Source organism: Clinocottus analis, unplaced genomic scaffold (assembly GCF_023055335.1).
Source record: "Clinocottus analis isolate CAN_PGR_092001 unplaced genomic scaffold, fCliAna1.0.p SCAF_7, whole genome shotgun sequence".
NCBI lineage: Eukaryota > Metazoa > Chordata > Actinopteri > Perciformes > Cottidae > Clinocottus > Clinocottus analis.
This window is the reverse complement of record NW_027176229.1, coordinates 16,938,481-16,954,174: the sequence shown is the minus strand read 5'-3', so window position 1 is coordinate 16,954,174 and position 15,694 is coordinate 16,938,481. Positions and strand designations below refer to the sequence as shown.

Below are 15,694 nucleotides of genomic sequence, written 5' to 3'. Positions count from 1 at the left end.
AATCCCAGTCAGTGTGGGAGGCGACCCGCACAAAGGAATCAGTCCCAAGGGGGATGATGACAAGCAAGACGCGTGGATGAGTGGGGAAAGATGTTGGTGCTGAGTATGAAACAGAGTGATTGTACTGAGGGGGAATTGTTAAAGAGCGGGCAAGTTGCTGCAGTGTGGAGGGGGTGAGGTCAGGAGTCAACAGAAGCAAATACATTCAGACAAAGGAAACAATAATTGTCTGTCTCAGGCCAGACTGAATAGTTGTACTGTTTTAGTACAATTGAGTAAGCACAGTGTTCTGTTTGTTCCATGCTGTAGATGTTGTCTGTCCCCCCTTTATTTAAAATTGCACTTAATTTTGCTACTTTTATTGCTGAAAGATGAGCAAATACAACTCCAAGTCATTTGTTAACCATCAATTTTAGACACTGTGAGATCCTCAGTTTGAATAAGGTTGGAGACCACTATCATTGCCTTCGTTTGCTGTCTCTCTCCTGTCATCTATCTAAGAAAAGGTGTTGTATGCCTTTTTTTTTATTAGTGAGTCAACATGAGAGCATATGACAGGAAATGAGGGAAGAGAGATGGAAAGGACATGAAACTTAGGTCCCCAGGCTGAACCTAACCAGGGATGTTGCACTTTACGCTACCATATTTTCTAGAAGAACATCACTGCAGCAGATCAAAACATGGTCACTCACCTGAAACAGATAAAAACAAAATAATCCGTAATTGAGCAAACCGAAGCTGCTTTTTCGAAATTAGTGAATTTCCGAGACATGCTGTAACACTTTCAACTTTGAATTAGTGTAGAGCAGGTTTGTAGGTGTTGCAGAACTACAGCAAGTGTTCGACAAGCCATGCGTAGATGGATGAATTTCTTTATCTTCAAATATAGGGAGTAAGTATTATTAAGCAGCTGGACCATCTTGTGGAAACAAATTGTTCCTGTGCATGTACAGAGCACTGTGTTCATACTCATAGTACAGACAGTAACAGCAGGGATTTATTAATTGCATGAATCTCAGCCTGTTTCAGGAGCAGAGCTGCCACAGCCGCTATTACACTCTGTCCAAACAAGACGTCTTGAGTTTCAGTTCTTTGCAGCAACCGGGACCTCCAACCCAAACAGTTTATTTAAGACTCATGCTGGACCTGTGCAATTACACCTCTTACAACCAACACCCCCAACATTCTGGCAGCCCCACTGGGCTCCTTCAGGAGGGTCACACAGTTTTGTTTTTCAGCTCAATTTGCTTTAATAGTTTTGGCCTCCCTTTTTGGGAACCTGCATGTCTCCCACTCATCAAAGGCAGGCTGTGATTGTGTCTCCAGTTTCTCTCAGAAGTATCCACCTTGTTGAAGTCTTGTGTGCGTGTGCGTGTGTGTGTGTGTGTGTGTGTGTGTGTGTGTGTGTGTGTGTGTGTGTGTGTGTGAGAGTGAGACAAGGACATGCATGTGCGTTCTCTTGCAGTCAAATATAGAGGGTTGTTTATATTAAAGGTGGCGTCAGCTACATTTTCTCGCTTGTCTCATGAGACATGCCGGTATTGTTTATGACACTATGGCAGCTTATGTAACTGATTAATGGATACCACCAAGTAAGTGGAAGATCATGCACACATCTCTACTGTACACATGCATATGGACTCCAAGACATTTCGCTGCGTTTGTTCCTACTCAACCTCGACCTTTTTAAAGGTCGACTATATCTACCCGGCGTAAGATGTTTAGCACTTAAAACCCAAGTCAATTTGAGTCTTCACTGTCTGTTTCAGAGTTGACCCTTGGCCTCAGAGCTACACCATTCAAGATTTCCTCATCCAGCCTCTCCTCCGGATCCTCTATCAAGGTACAGTCCGCCTTTGCGAATCCTTTTCTGGGAGAAGATCAGCACATTGAGGCTCTGTGGAGACAGAACCGGTCAAACATCCATCAAAGCCGCATTCCCCACTTTATTTCCATTTACAGATTAACATTTTGTTTTTGTCTACTATTTCATTCCCAACTGACTCAATTGAATTCCACCGTGTTTTTGCTGCATCCACGTCACAGCAATCACCCATTAAGGCCTGAAAAGCAAGTGAGCCGGGACAGTGAAAGACAGACAGAGTGTGAGAAAAGGAGGGAGGAGAGGGAAGAACGATGTTTATCAAACACAGAGTGGGTAGCCAGTCACATCTGTCCTTGTAGGGTATGTAAAGGAGAGAGAGAGAGAAAGAGGGAGAGGGAGGTGCTCCGGGCATTCCTTGTTTTTCTCTCTGCGGGTCGTGCCCGCTGAGATTTATCTGGGAAATGATCCTAGATCACACCTGTCTGTCTTCATGCACACTGATTGCCGTCCAGCTGCATCAAAACATATGTTGACACAAGTTCTTCATCGTGTCTTTTCTTAGGAGGCCAAAAGCTGAAGATTTAACTTCATAGGCTGTAAGGGGTCAGAGTCAAACCAATCCCCTCCTGTCTCACAGTGACCTCTGGGGTCGGAGGAGCTAAACTCCTATTTGCCTCGCTCCTCCATGAAAGGAAGTGTGCATGAGAATGAAGTGTGGGGGATTGGGAGGTTGAGGAGAAGTGGTGTCCTATTTTCTCTTTAATGGATATGTATCCCACCCCCTGTGTTGAGCGCAGCTGTAATCTGGTTATGGGATCAAGGAGCTGGGTAATTACAGTTGGGAGGAGGCTCCACAAGGCTGCGGGGTGACTTTAAGGTGTGAGAACGAGACAGTCTCCATCAGTTAGACCCTTGTGGAGACGCGCAAACCAAGTTACCACAGCAGTCTTGCTTGTAGAAAGGGGATTTTGCAGGAACAGGACAAGGATTCTGCAAGAGATGAGGTTTATACTTGTCTGAGCTGAGTGCTGTTACAACCTTACCATAACGACATGCAGGTAATGTCTTTGCATGTGTGTGTGTGTGATATTACTAAATATAATTTATTTAAAATTATGCTCAAATAATTATATGCAATTGAAAATGTAATTTACAAAATCGTCTTTTTTTCCATTTCAAATGGGACCGCTCATAGTTATCAACAGCAACCCACCAGCACAGTATCGATTACATCACCAATCATTAGTTTGATCTTATAGTGTTACTGTTATGGCTCTTCAAACAACTTCATCATCATGATGAACCACGAGAATATGACCATAAGGAAGTATTTCTCTCACCTGGTTTGGCTGAATCTGTTCTTCCATACAGACACTGAGCCGGAGCCACTTGGCTACTGAGATTGTAAAAACATCAGCAGTGTCGCATTGACCTCGGATTGATCCAGAGACCACCTGCTCTCTGACTTTCCCTGGTTGGGTTAAAAGTGAAGGCTGTGTGAGGGGTCAGGATAGAGTACATATTAAAGTATAATTTTCATTCATTTTTCAATCATAAGAAGAAGAGTTTGCAGAGAAACATGACTTTTACAAGTTCTTCCTGTTTAATGTTGCTGCTTGTTGTTTATTGACCACAGTGGTTCCTGTCTGGGACTATGATCTGTTTGGGAGGTCTGGGCTTCTCCTCTGTGGTCCATCTTCAGCACTCACAACCTCTCCTATTTATTTAGTAGTATTTTATTTTTATATTCCAATAAAACAGGTAGTTCTTGCAGCGAATTGCCTTTGAAATTTGAACCCATCTGAGAGTTAATGGAGAGAAACATTGAGGTAAAATAAGAAATGGAAATACTCTAAAACAGTGAAGGACGAAAGTCAGTAAAAGAGGCCGAGCTGCTCCTTGTTATTTATTATAAAAGCATAAAGTTAATGAAGAAGTCAAGATGCTTTTAGTGTTGCAGTGAAGTGATGATAGTTTATTTCAGACAGGTGAGGCCAGCAGCAGATTCATAATGTTTCCTGCACCGGGCAGCTGTTCCTGCTCATCTCAGCTGTCCGTCCTCTTCGACCACTGCGCTCGGCCTTGAAAACAAATATAAATAATGCCTTTGCTTTAGTACCGGAGTGATGACGGATCAGTAACACTGGTCAGGTGCTGCTGCGGGAACATGGACTCCCAGGTCCGGAGTCAATGAAAGATTGTCTCACTATCGCAGGGAGAAGGACCCCATTGTTAAGGCACTGCTGATCTGTGACACATGCTGGTTACACAACCAGTTCACATGTGTCACAGATTTAAGCTTGCTCTGAAGATCTCGTGAAAACTGGGGAGTTGTAAGAGAATTACATGTCTGGATGATGTTTTATTGCCAGCTCAGATTTAGATTTTTTTCCGTCATTATTATGATGGTTCTCCTGGAAAAACTGGAATCTTTGTTTTTAAGCTCTGTTGGAAGCTGCTCTAAATTATCTTTGGGAACAAAGGGTTCGCAATAACCAGAGAAGCAGTTGCATATAACAGTGAGAAGAATAAATGCTACTAAATCAGTTTGTGCTATAATAATCATAAACACAGACTTATATACATGCAGAACATTGTAGTTCATGTACTTCCTAGTCTTGATATAGGTCATGCTCCGTGTCTTTCTACTCCGCTTTGCTGTGGGTAAAGTGTGTTAGCGCTTGGATGCATGGTAAGACTAGAGCCATGTCCTTCTTGGGTTTTGACCCATTTTCCCTGCTGCCAGTCACATTTCTCTCCGCTCTCCGTCGAGGCAAGATTTGTCCTGGGAACTGTTTTGCTTACCTGTAAATCCCATGAGACACCAGTGTTGCCCTTTTGACACATTGTTCTCCGTGGTACATTTCAAAATCAGTTTAATGCTTGTAATGTAAAGACATGTCCTGAAGAATGACATGTGTATTACATGTTGTATCAAACTGCCTGCAGCGGTGCAGCAGGTACAGTACCAATGGATTTCTCTGCATGGTCTGCAGTATACCTATAAATTGCCTGGAGGCATTTCAAAGATGTACTTCACCATCTTCCACTATAAACAATGTACACACACAGACTTCTTCAGCGCTCTTCGAAAGCTCTTTATTCATCACTAAAGCACTTAAAGCAGGCACATGAGCAACAGCTGGGTCCCTGGTGCTTTGTCAGTAAGACTAATTCAAAATCTTGCAAGGGCTATAATGTCCTTGCCGAGAGGAATGAAGAACTGGGCTCCGACTCACCCTCATTGGTCCGCCAGTCTGCTGTGTCACGGCTCTTAACTAGACATTGTCCTTCATGGACTGATCTTCCCACTGGAAGTCTGCCTTAGATCACAGTTGTGCAACTGATTAGTCACAAAGCATTTTGTGCCTTGCATTTTGTCAGAATGCAATTTTATGAGGAGTGAAACACTAACGTGTAACTCCACTCAGCCCAGGCCAAGAACCCCGACTCAACCCTCTTCACCTGACAATCGAGGTGTGAAGGACAATGGCTCTAAATAACAGGAAAGTTGAAAGAGAGGGAGGGGTGAGTTTTCTGAATTGTTGCCACGACCATTCCCCCTCTAGCCTCCACCAGTGCCCCAGGACTCACTGGCTCAGTGGAATAACAGCAGGGCTGGAGATAAATAGACATGTCCATGGCACCTGAAATTAAGGGGTGGGGCTTCTGCTGCCTGGGAAACGGGATTCCTTTCATGCTCATTGGCTGTCAGGGTGTTGGCCGGTTAAGAGGGGAGATTTGCTCGCGCTATAAAGGACGTGCATTGTTTTGAAAGGTCTCTGTAGACAGAGGGACAGATCGGACACCTTCTACCGTCACATCTTTGCCCACAACCTTTTGAAGTCTCTGATTTTGCGCAGCAACATAAGTTTTTAGGACACAAGAAGATTTAAAGCAAAAGGACTTTGACCAGTGTGACGTTACGTGCAGCTGGTCTAGCCATGCCTGGAGTGAACCTGGACTTCCTCCCAGCCTCACAGGCTCCAGAGGCGCTGGGCAGTCCAGATGGCGCTTGTGCCGAGTCTGGCCTGGAGGAGGTGATCGGGGATCTGCTCGCTCAGGAGAACGCAAAGGATGAAGAGGAGCAGTTTTGCAAGAGCAAATTTGAATTGACGTTACAGTGTGCTGTGGGGGAGATCCATAGTGACCTGCATGCCTTCGGGAAGCGAGTGGATGCCCGTCTCGCGGAGGCCGGAGTTCAGGTGGCTCCTCTGGCCGAGGCTGTTGCGAGGCTGCAGGAGGAGAACCTGAGGCTCAGGATTCAGCAAGAAAGGCTGATGAGGCAGGTAGAGGCCCTGTGTCAGGTAATAGGGCAACCTGATACCTGGCTGCATCTACTGCCCAGCAAAGAAAGCTCACCTACAACTCCATCTGAAACCCAAACGGTATCCAGTGATTTTCCAATATCATGCAGTGATCCTCCAGCCGGTACTTCACCCGACAGTCCCCAAGATTCTACATCCGATGCGCCCCAGGACACTCCAGCTAGTACTCCTCAGGACACACCATCAAATGTGCTGGAGGAATCTTTGTCGAGCCTCCAGGACTCAGACTCAGTGTCTTCTGGGACAAGAACACTGCAGAATTCAGAGCCTTCATCTGTCCCCCACGCCCCCACCTTTGCAACCCGCCGCTCCCTCTCCGCTCCCTCTGTGATGGCAGACGTTTCTTGCGACAACAGCACGGTACTGCTCTCTGTAAATGGTTCTAATCACGACCCCTATTTACTTCAGATAAGCTGCGTGAAGCACGAGAACGTCTTTTGTTCGGGTGTTGACAATACATGCCAGTGACACTCTGTGTTCCTGCTCACATGACCCACTGTTCCGGCTCTCTCAGCTCTCCATTAGTTTTAATCGCATATTAGGTCCTCGCTTCCTTTTTTACAAAAAGCTTGACCATCTCAGTTGTCAGTCAGTTGCGACAGATTGTTTATGTGGAGGACTTTACTGTATTGGAGTTATTCCAATCCTCCCAAAACCTTTTGTCTCCTGGCGAGCTCACATGAGTGTTTGTATGCAAGCACTTTTGTGATGGAGGAAAAGGACCGTGTTTTAACAGTAACAGTGGACCTGCCCGGTAGTTTTCCAATATAATATTCATTTTTTAGCCTTGTTTGCTTCACGTACTCCCATACAAATCACTCGACAACCCCTGTGTGTGTTTGTGTGCACTGGTGACGTGTTGGGGGATATTCAGCATTATCTTCTGTTATACAATCAACCAGTGTTCATGTTCCTGTCTAATCCTGCAAAGACAGATGGGCCTGCCAGTCAACCAGTAAAGATGATGGACTCCTAAATGTTACTTGGATGATTGTGATAGAAAAGGGTGAATGTATCTGTTTTTCTACTATTTTTCCCTAATTAATTTATGCAATATCAACTGGTTCAGCTTTTTGTAATTCACCTTAAGCTTCTTTTTTTCTTTTTTTTTTTTTACAGAAAGATTTTAGCCATCCTCCCGTTAGAGGAAAACAAAACGAGCGTTTGTGTGCCACAGTGACTTAGATGCTGAAACGTATCCTGGAACTGAATTAAACTAGAGTACTAAGGTTATCGCGATTTTCACACCCCACTCACATTCCCTCATTGCCTAAATCTGAACCCTTGTTTGGGATGTGCTCTGTCCCAAAAAAATCCTTGTCGGTCAAGTGCCACTCAGTCCGGTCTGTCCCATGTTCAGAAAAGGCCTAAAGCCAATGTCCACCCGTGACCACACAGCGCTGTAACTGCACTGTGCATTGTCCCTCCCTGGTGAGTGCTGCTCCTGCTGGGGCCCGCAGGGAGGAGGGCAGGGTGGCCGTGGATAGGGACGGGGCCAGCTGTCTGAGCTATATCTGGACCTGGACTCTGTGACAACAAAAGCTTTTCAGCCACAGCGAGAGCTCATAGTCCGCCACAGGCATTCAGTACCACATGGGAGGGACATTTATTAAAAAGTGTTTTCGGTAGGATTTCTGGTCACTTCAAATATTCCGATCGATACTCAGATTTATGTCAAGAACCTATAATGTTTTGATTGTTCTTTTGGCGCTTTACTTCCTCTTCAGCATGCGCACTCCTTCTGTGGTGTACATGCTTTTCGGTCAGAGTTTATATGTCTGCTAATGCATTGTTCCAATCCTCCAGCATATTGGTGTACCGTACCTGTCACATAAACGCTTGCTACACAGCAGCTCGGTATCTTTGGACACTCGGTGTGTCAGTCACACTCCATGAACTACGTTAACAGTAACTTGGCAGGGCCGCGCTTGCTCCCATGTGCTTACTGTCGTCCTCTCTGGCATGGCTGGAAGGCGGAGGGGATGGAAGAAATGATGAGATGTGGAGAGCTGGCAGTCTTGTTACAAAAAGAGATTATTAGAGGTAGCCTACTTTACACTTGCAGGCCTATTATGGCTGCAGGGTGTTTAACCAAAATCCTCTTGTGCTTATTATGTCCTAAATGTTAGCAAGCTTCATCTGGGTTTTATAAGTGTACACCTTAAAAGCTTGAGCTTCAGGTTAGGGGATTCTTTCTGCAGGAACTCTCGGATGCCAAAACACATATCCAAATAAGGTCACAAAAAAAGAACATAGACAATGAATGAACGTAACGTGCATCATGTCTGTCTGTACGTGCTGTTGCTCATCTGTGTATGCATGCGTTGTGTGTCATGTACAGATGGAGACGGAGCCCGTCGTGGCCTCTGAGTCGCTGTTTTCAGTCGGATCTGCGCAGGTGGCGTGTCACATCCCCACCGTCCCCAACGGCTCCGGCACTCAGGCCAAACCTGACGAGCGCTCCGGAAAACTGACTGCTGAACAGCTGGCTGCTATCGAGGATGAAGAAGTCCTCGACAAAATGGTACTTACCACCCAAGTTATAATTTTGGATGATTTTGATTCGAAAGCAACACTTTGTAACGAATACAACTGCAGAGTCATGCAGAACGTTTATCTACCGGTATTAGCACTAAATCATACTCGCTATGTGAGGATGTATTTGAAAGAGGCGTGTGTGTGTGCGCGTGTGTGTGCGTGAGTGCACGCAAACTGCATGCTTAAGTAGAGCCATGCCACTTTGTTTTTTTTCTAAGGAATGAACTCATTGTTTCCGTTTGTGTTTTTTTTATTTTTAATTTGTTCCACAGCTTGATGAGTCAAAAGACTTTGAGGAGAGGAAGATGATCCGTGCAGCCATGAGAGACCTTCGTAAGAGAAAGAGAGGTAACGGAACAAAGCAATACAATCTCTTATCCGTTACTTTAACCACATGAATGTTCTTGCTCCAATTATTTGGTCATGACCGCTGCGTTCTTTCAAATCATCAAAGGTTGACACACTGCCTCATTATAAACAAGCCTGATAATACTTTTTTTTTTTTTATTCACCTGCAATGTCTGTATGATTTCTATCCATTCTGCACTCAGAGACAATGCTGGGATGTACTCAAGAGGAAATAGGTAGGGTGGGTTGGTGTGCAGTGTGCATTGATATTGCCTGCGTTTGTCTCTTTGTGTGCACCATCCTGTCAGACAACAGTCGATCTCGTTTGTGGTGGATGATGAAGGTCGTACATGTCGACCGTTTTGTTAACATGCATGAATCCTGGTGTCGCACTCACCTCAGTGTGCCGCATCGTTGTTCCTGAAACGTCTCCCACACTTAGAGCATTCTCTGTTTTGCAGTGAGCACCACTTGGTTTTCACCTGTTGTCCTGTTGCATTGAGCTGACAGTCATTGAGCTGACTGTAAGGTACCAATATTCTGGACATTGATATACACGGCCGGCCACAGGAGACGATCAGATTATGTTTGCTCTCTTTGATCTGTAAAGTTTGTGCAGTACACGTTCCCTGGCGGCTTTGGCTTTGCTGCCACCTCCCATCTGTGGGTGTTCAGAGGAATTTTACTGTACTGTGGAAAGATCACCTCAAATTTGGAAGCCCTGTTTTAATCCATCTTTGTGGCAGTCAGATGAGGTGCTGACAGTTTGTTTAGGACCTTTTTGTCCTCCTCCTCCTCTTTTTCCACTGACATCATCTCTCCACCTCTCCGTAACCCTCTCTCCTCTCCCCTGTCCTCTTCGCTAACCCAGACGAAAGAGAAAAGAAGAGCGAGACCCGTCTGCAGGAGCTCCGGCAGCAAAGAGAAGAGCGAGCACAGAAAGGCCGCTCTGGGGTCGGAGCAGGAGAAGTGGTGATGCGGAAGGTGGAGAAGTCGGCGGATGGCTCCAGCCTCAGCCACATCACCAAGACGGACCGCTTCGCCTCATCTGGTAGTTTTCTATTTTCTTTTCCTGTGTATTTCTGAGACTTACTTTGAACCTTACTTTGGCTAAAAACAGGTTCAAGTAAGATTCACTCAAGTCAACAAAGAAGTTATTCTTCTTTTCCTTTGCAACATAAAAAAAGGCATCTTGGGAGGTAAAAGTAAACAATAAAAGCAGGTGAAAAATAAGTTGAAAGTAAACTGAAAGTCATGAAATGAATATGTCCAATATGTTTGTGACTTAAAGTGTGTGTTTGTGGTTTCAGATGATGGGAGCAAATCAACACGCAGCACTGTCTTCGAGGCCAGTTATGTGCAGAAAACAGACAGTCAGTCACTACTTTATTTTGCTCTCTAGATCTCTTACAATGCTGATTACATGTTATCACAGTCATATCACGAATGTCATTTGGATGTCTGCATGTTTGTTTGTTATTTCAGGAGGGACAGTCCAGTCAAAATCATACAGCTACAGCTCTTCCACATCATCGTCCTCCTCCTCCTCCAACACAAGCAAAAAAGTGGGCAGGTAGGTCACCAAACATGAATGCACTTATTACAATGCATATAAAATCCCTGCACGTTCCCAAATTAACTTCCTGTACGTGTCTCTGCCTCAGTGTGTTCGATCGTGAGGATGACTCATCTCGCGCCGGCAGCGGGGGTTTGGCCGCCATGGAGCGAAGGCAGGCGGAGAAGCGCAAGGAGCTGATGAGGGCTCAGACTCTGCCGAAGACCTCTGCCATGCAGGCCCGCAAAGCCATGATAGAGAAGCTGGAGAAGGAGGGAGGCGGGTAAGGATAAACGGAGAGGTATTACTACCAAAGAAAGAAAAGGAGCACGTGGAAGCATGTAAATATTAACACAAACCGGACTTTTCTTTCAGCCCTGGTAATCAGGCGGTCGCCAAGGTAAACAAGGTCCAGCGTTCCACCAGCTTTGGTGTACCGAACGCCAACTCTATCAAGCAGATGCTGCTGGACTGGTGCCGTGCCAAGACCCGCTCGTATGAGGTGAGCCAAGCAGCTATGGCAACCCAGTATGTGTTTAGGGCTCACCTTTTTAGTGTTTAATCACGATGATTAAGACGAGATGGGATGAGGTGATGTTTTCCTACTTTAGGAATGTTTCCATCACGTATCTATCAATGCCTCCATGGCTATTCTGTTTGTCTTCTTCCCCTCAGCATGTGAATATTCAGAATTTTTCATCCAGCTGGAGTAACGGCATGGCGTTTTGTGCCCTGGTGCACAATTTTTTCCCCGAATCCTTTGACTACGACTCCCTGAGCCCAAGCAACCGCAGGCAAAACTTTGAGGTGGCCTTCAGCAATGCAGAGTGAGTACATACAGAGAAACCTGTTTGTCCCAGTGACAATACAACTAACCACATCAGTGCTGTTATTGTTGTTACTTTTTGACTGCGAGTGAGAGTGGCAACGGATGTTGTTGGAGAAACTACCTCAAATGCATTGAGCCTTTTAAATCCTTGTGAAGCTTGTTAGAGAAAGCAGCAGAATAAGCTACTTCAGGCTTACCTTTCCTCTTAAGCTTCAAGATTAGGAATACAATACGACAATCAAAGCAAACACTCAAAGCAAGTTCTCCCAAACCAACACACAATCCGCTCTTTGCATCATACAGATTTTTCACATTCTTATCTCGTTTCTCTGTAAAAATCCATCTCCAGTTTCTGTTCAGTATTGATCTGTGTCAACGTCAACTTGAGCCGCCTGAAGTTCAGAGACGGACCGAAAACACATGGAAGCTCCTCGACTGACGTCCCAGTGCTAACATTCCCTGTCTCTCCCAGGTGTACCGAACCACCTCATGGCTTCTCCTTTTATTACTCCGCCTCTAAACCTCCACTCTCCATCTGTCCTCTACTATGAGTAACTGCTGTGACACCCTCCATCTGCTCTAAACCAGAGACCCATGAGCAAACCCTCCCCAAACTGACGCCAGGTTAAACAAACAACGCCCCCCCCACCCCTCTTTTATTCTTAATCGCTCTCCCTTCCCTCTCTCTTTCTCATCCCTCTTGCATCACACCGTTCTCACTTGTGATGCCCCCTCACCCCCCACCCACATGTATATATGTGTGTGTGTGTATGCTCCCAGTAGGATAATGTCCATGCTGATTGTGATATTCTTCATGCTCTCAACACTGGACTGTCACCCAACCACAGCCCCCCTTCCCCGTCGTTTCACCTTTTGTGTTGCACTACCTCTCACTTCACACACACTGTCACACACACTCCATCCTGTGCACCGGTATGTTTTTAGAGTCACTATATGGTCGTGTCTTCTGTGTTGTTTTTTGCAGAATCCTTGTTGTTTTTTTCATCGTGTTTTATGTTTCTGACAGAACTCAGTCGTATTAAAATGGTCAAAAGATGCACCGAAAAAAACAACAACAACAAACAAAAAGGCTGAATGAGCATCACCTTACGCTCATTTAACATTTTGTTTTGTCTTATGTATATGTGTGTGTGTGTGTTGCCACATACCGTACGTATCATGATGTTCATGAAGCATGTCAACTCATGGATATATTTTTGAACACAGAGAATGTAATGTTATTGTTTATTTTTGTGTTATTTCTCTCTCCCTCTGTCTTTTCACCCTGAATCTTTTTTGTTTGGCTGCTCACGGCTTGATCTGTTTTTTTTCCCCCCTTCGTCCTTTCTTTCCCACACTTTGTCCACTGTCTCTCTTTCTCATCTGTATTCTACCATTCTCCTTCTCTTCTTCCTATCTTTTTGGTTCTGCCTTTCTTTCCTCCCCCCGTCTCCTCCCTGCTGGGTGCGGGCACAGGAAACTAGTGGACTGTCCCCAGCTGTTGGATGTGGACGACATGGTGAAGATGCGCGAGCCAGATTGGAAGTGTGTGTATACATACCTGCAGGAGTTCTACAGGGGTCTGGTGACGAAGGGCCTGGTTAAAACCAAAAACTCCTCCTAGAGTCGCACCCCACCTAACACTGAACCCATGGTGAGAGAGGGGGCAAACATATGAAGGAACCTCTGTGTGTGTGTGTGTGTGTGTGTGTGTGTGTGTGTGCGTGTGCGCGTGTGCGCGTGTGTGTGAATAACTGGATGTTTTCAAGCAGCGGTTAGGATTTCCATCAAACATGATGCTTCAGAAAACTCCTTTATTGGCCACTTTGGATATTTGATCCTTTTATGTTAATCTGAAGCTACTGAAGTCCAAAGTACCAAACATGGTATGCGTGTGTGTTTGTGTGTGTCCATGTGTGCATTTCTGCACAGTCAGACTATGGCCCAGGCAGAGAGCCAGGACCATCTGCAGGTCCACACTTTAAAAGGAACTGCTGTATCACAATGTTTCAAACAGAGCCGTTGAGGAAGCAAAGCAGAGAACAGAAAGGCCGGGTTGCCCTGTGACATTTTATAAGTGTGAATTTATTAGTGTTTGTGCTTGTAAAGCCTATTAATTCCTTTTGTAATGGTAAAGAACAGGATGAACCGTGTCTACTGTTCCTTAAATAACTAAACCAAATTTATGTTGTTGACATTCATTTTCTCATCCAAGAGATTTACCTTCGTGCAGTTCCCATTACTCTACTCTTTGTTTGTGTAGGACGTCTCAGAGGGTTTACAGTCCGTGTACATAGCACGCCGCCCTGTGGTCGCTCCCTGCATTGCTCACATGTGAGGTCTTTGTTCCTAGAAGTGTTGATGGAAACCCCCTGCATTACTGAAGTTTATTTATAGAGAGCTTATAAAGGGATTCTTCCACAGTGCGTGAAAGAAAACCAAGACAAAAAAGGAGACACAAAATAAAGAAGGGCCTGAGTTTGTCAGTGCTGAAGTGTGTGAGTGTTTGGTTAATAATCTTGAGAAAGCACCTGATGATTAAATATGAATAATCACGAACATCAGAAGAGACTGTCCTCCTCTCTGGTCCTTGACCGTCCTGTCTGTTCTTCCACTTTCTCACACTCTCTTGTATGCTGTTCCTCAGGACCTACGCCAACTGCATGCCTTTACTGGAAGTGGAGGACATGATGATCATGGGCAACAAACCCGACTCCAAATGTGTCTTCACCTACGTGCAGTCTCTGGTCAACCACCTGCGCAGATACGAGATGTCCATGGGTCGACCCTGTGACCTCTGACCTGTGTTCAGTGCGTGTCCTGCCCAGATGTGGCGTCACCCCCCCCCCCCCTCCACCAGCTCCATCTTTTCCAGATGACCGCCTCCACTGCGACAGGCTGCGTCACAGAGTCACTCATCTCTGACAGACAAGATGGGGATTGTGTGTGTGCGTGTGTGTGTTTGCGTGTGTGTGTAATTTTGCTTATTATTTTTGTTGGCAGTGGTGATGCGTATTCATTATTTTAATAATACAAAGTCCACCTCTCTCCAGCACCAGAGCGCCAAAGTTTTTATAAGACTACTTTTTTTGGAAATTTTAAAGTTGACGTCTTGTTTTTGTATTTAGCTTTGTACAAGGTCATTTTTAACATGTAGTAGCTGTGTCACTACGCTTGTGTACTAAAAAACACTTCAAGAGAGAAAAGAGAAATATTTGTATTGTAGTTCCACTTATTTATACCTGCATTTTCCCTGCTACACTTTTGTAATTTGCTATCATTGTTGTTGGTAATTCCACAGAAGAGTAACAGTACACCAAACCATATGATGCAGTATTTGATCTTAATTTCGGTACTTTTGAAACATTTTGGCTGCTTGAAGGATTTCAACTAAGTTATTACTATTCTCATGTTAATGTAAACAATGTTCCTATCACTATTTAAAACATCATCATCGAGATGTTCTTCATTGTTCAGTTGTTTTGAATAATCTCACCTTCCTGAACTTGACAGTGCTACTGAGAACATGTTTGAATTTGTTTTTGAACGTCGTAGCCTTCCTACAACACTGTATCGTCACACTATTCTAACAGGAAAGATGCTTGCAGTGGAACATATTCTTCATTCAGGCAGAAAGAAAACAAGAGGAGTGGGTGGGAGCCTGACATGGTATAGCTGGACGTAGTGTCTCGCGAGAGGCACTCACACACCGCTCTTTTAAAGGGTCTTATACGAGTAGATTTTATATTTTTTTGTTAGTGTGTACAATATGCTTTTAAAGGTTTTGTTTAAAGTGTGTCGATAAGCTCAAGATATCACCTTGTTTTAATGAAACTAATTATGGTCACGTTTTGGACAAGTTGAAGGGCCTGATGAAAGCCGACTTCCTGTTTTTAAACGTGAGTAATCATGATTGAACAGAACTGCCATTTGTATATTTTACAACATGCTAATGAACATTTTTAAATTAAGATTTTTATTCCGCTTGTAAAAATAAGATTCCTTTGAGAAGATGTTAAAAATCTGATGGTTTCAGAGCTGCATGAGCTTGATGAAATGTATTTCTTGAAGCTCTTTTTTAAGTAGATTTAGAGAAATGATTTTACAGTTACACCAACACTGCCAGATAAAAAAGAAAAACACCTTCCGCAGAGCAGTGAGTGCTGTAAATAAGAGCTTAAACGCATTATAATTTCATGTTTCTGTGCACCACAGTTAAATGTGAATTGAAATTAAACCAATTTGAGAAATGCTTGTGTTTTGTTTTGATT

At 44.5% G+C, this 15,694-nt stretch overlaps 1 protein-coding gene across 4 annotated transcripts in view; it reads left to right on the top strand.

The window, feature by feature from the left end:
• The window catches only part of smtnb (smoothelin b), a 44,780-nt gene extending 29,116 nt beyond the window's left edge, over positions 1-15,664 (top strand). The window contains exons 10-21 of one of the 4 annotated variants that reach the window (XM_068604880.1): positions 1,770-1,843; positions 8,495-8,677; positions 8,964-9,039; positions 9,243-9,275; positions 9,911-10,090; positions 10,350-10,412; positions 10,525-10,612; positions 10,704-10,877; positions 10,970-11,096; positions 11,270-11,421; positions 12,900-13,077; positions 14,071-14,199. In XM_068604880.1, the coding sequence (XP_068460981.1) occupies positions 1,770-1,843; positions 8,495-8,677; positions 8,964-9,039; positions 9,243-9,275; positions 9,911-10,090; positions 10,350-10,412; positions 10,525-10,612; positions 10,704-10,877; positions 10,970-11,096; positions 11,270-11,421; positions 12,900-13,047 (1,298 nt within the window). In that variant the 3' untranslated portion in view covers positions 13,048-13,077; positions 14,071-14,199. Of the gene's footprint in view, positions 1-1,769; positions 1,844-8,494; positions 8,678-8,963; positions 9,040-9,242; positions 9,276-9,910; positions 10,091-10,349; positions 10,413-10,524; positions 10,613-10,703; positions 10,878-10,969; positions 11,097-11,269; positions 11,422-12,899; positions 13,078-14,070 lie in introns of all 4 variants that reach the window. The other 3 variants (XM_068604879.1, XM_068604883.1, XM_068604881.1) reach the window with 3 other exon arrangements.
• Positions 15,665-15,694: the final 30 nt, after the last annotated feature.